The sequence below is a fragment of the Orycteropus afer genome, unplaced genomic scaffold, assembly GCF_000298275.1.
Source record: "Orycteropus afer afer isolate SDZICR_OR568_19922 unplaced genomic scaffold, OryAfe1.0 scaffold00541, whole genome shotgun sequence".
In the NCBI taxonomy this organism is placed as follows: Eukaryota; Metazoa; Chordata; class Mammalia; order Tubulidentata; family Orycteropodidae; genus Orycteropus; species Orycteropus afer.
In genome coordinates, this window is record NW_006922128.1 from 1,322,978 (window position 1) to 1,325,052 (window position 2,075).

The window sequence follows — 2,075 nt, forward strand, 5'->3', positions numbered from 1 at the left end:
CTAGGGGCGCTGTGGGTCAGAATGGACTCCAGGCAGTGGGTGTGGTTTGGGCTTTGCTTCTGTGAAGACTGACAGCCTTGGAGACCCTGTAGGCAGTTCCACTCTGTCCTCTAGGGGCGCTGTGGGTCAGAATGGACTCCAGGGCAGTGGGTGTGGTTTGGGCTTTGCTTCTGTGAAGACTGACAGGCACTGTGTCCTCTAAGGCACTGTGTGCTGGTATCGAGTTAGTGGCAGCAGGTTTGCCTCTGGTCATCCATGTAACACAGACTGTCCCCTGCCCTCCTGTCCCAGGATGAGCCCTTAAACCCTGGGCTGGTAAGTTAAATACACACAGTAAAACCTACGAAAGCCGGAACCTGTCAGAGAAGGAAGTGCAAGTACTTTTCCTGAAATGAGTGACCAAGAAGTGGTGAGACTGCGCCATGCCAAAGGTGGGAATCTTGGAAGAGATAAATCAGGGCCGTCCGTCAGGCTCCAGCCCTTGCGGGTCTCCCTAGGCACAAAAGCACTAACGTGCAGAAGGGGAGGAGCCGACTCCACAGTGCGGCGTCTCAACTCCGACGTCAGACGCCGAGGAGACTCCACAGTGCGGCGTCTCAACTCTGACGTCAGACGCCGAGCCGACTCCTCAGTGCGGCGTCTCAGCTCTGACGTCAGACGCCGGCCCACCCACACTGGGCGTGGTGGATCCTGTGGTGGGGACAGGAGCCATCAAGCATTTGTTTAAAAAAGCCAGCCTGGATGTCAACTTCTCCAGCTTAGTTTATAACAGCGGATCAACTCTCTCAGTCTAACAAGCACCCACAGGGACGCAGGGACCTCAGGAAGTAGGGAACGTGGCGGGGCTCTATGGAACCGCGCCTTCTGCGCACCGGCACCTGCTCGTAACCCAGCCGTGCGGAGGAACGCACGCTCAGGTCAGACGCGCCCAGAGCTCACGCAGCCGACCAACTGCTCGCGGCAGCCATGTGAGGCCAGCTGGGACCTTGGGAGAGGGTCCCCAGGACGCCAACCTCGCTGCCCCCGTCCCCTGACACAGCCTCCTGCCCCCTCGTCCCTGTCCCCGCGGCCCTGCAAGGATACATATGAAGGATGTGGTCGCAATGGCCAAAATGGTGCCTGTGGGGATAGACTTCTGGGCGTCCCGCAGGTCCCCGGAGCGGTTCGAGCCTGCCATGATGCCTGCGGGACAGAGGGCAGAGACAGCCTGGCGGTCACAGACCTATTCCAGAGAGCGCGGTCGCTGTCCGGGCCGTGTGCGCGCACAGCCCGTGCTCCTGACGGCCTCACCCGCGCCCACCCAGCAGCACACACGTCCGGAGAGCACCGTCTGCCAGCTGGGGCCGCGGGGCACAGTGACGTGCGGCAACTGGGCGGTACCCACGTCCACCCAGCAGCAGGCATCGTGGGTCAGCAAGTCCCTGCCATAGTCACAGGCGACGAGGGACCACAAGGTGCAGCCAGGCGGCACCCCGAGCTGCTCCTGGCCTGCCTCCGCGCCCCGTCAGAACCCACATGGCTGCAGGGACCCCCGTGCTCTCAACCGAGGAAAGCAGGAGTCACCAAAGAGGCAGTGATGAGAGTGCGCGTCAGGGCGGACGGGCGGACGGAGGGACACCGAGAAGGCAGGGGACAGAGGGACGGAGGGGTGGGCAGACACTGAGAAGGCAGGGGACAGAGGCAGGGGTGACAGCACCCCGCGCCCCAGCTCACCGGTCACCGATGGGAAGTAGATGCCGACCAGTAGGGTGAAGTGGGTCGTGATGTCCGTGAGCACGTAGGGCAGGCCGCTGGGCCGGGCCTTGTCGGGGACGGGTGCCGAGGGCGTGCCCCCCTTCTCCACAAACAAGCCCTTGCCCGTGTATCTGCTCCACAAGTTATCTGTCGGGAAAAGACCACCGACCGGGACCCTCCTCACGGGTTCTGGAACCATCCCTCAAGGCTCCCTCGGCCCGGGGGCAGGGGCCGCCCACCAGGGGTCTCGGCCCCACGCTCAGCGGACACAGCCCCTAAGTACTTGTCAGTGTGACCCCCACACTCTCTACCGCCTCTGATTTCAAGCATACGACACATGA

The 2,075-nt window shown here is 62.6% G+C and overlaps 1 protein-coding gene across 1 annotated transcript in view; it reads right to left on the reverse strand.

The window, feature by feature from the left end:
• The window catches only part of SLC12A7 (solute carrier family 12 member 7), a 58,971-nt gene that overhangs the window by 21,425 nt on the left and 35,471 nt on the right, over positions 1 to 2,075 (reverse strand). The window contains exons 8-9 of the mRNA XM_042782954.1: positions 1,714 to 1,881; positions 1,084 to 1,182 (exon numbers count right to left, since the gene is read on the reverse strand). Coding sequence (XP_042638888.1) covers positions 1,084 to 1,182; positions 1,714 to 1,881 — 267 coding nt within the window. The remainder of the gene's footprint in view (positions 1 to 1,083; positions 1,183 to 1,713; positions 1,882 to 2,075) is intronic.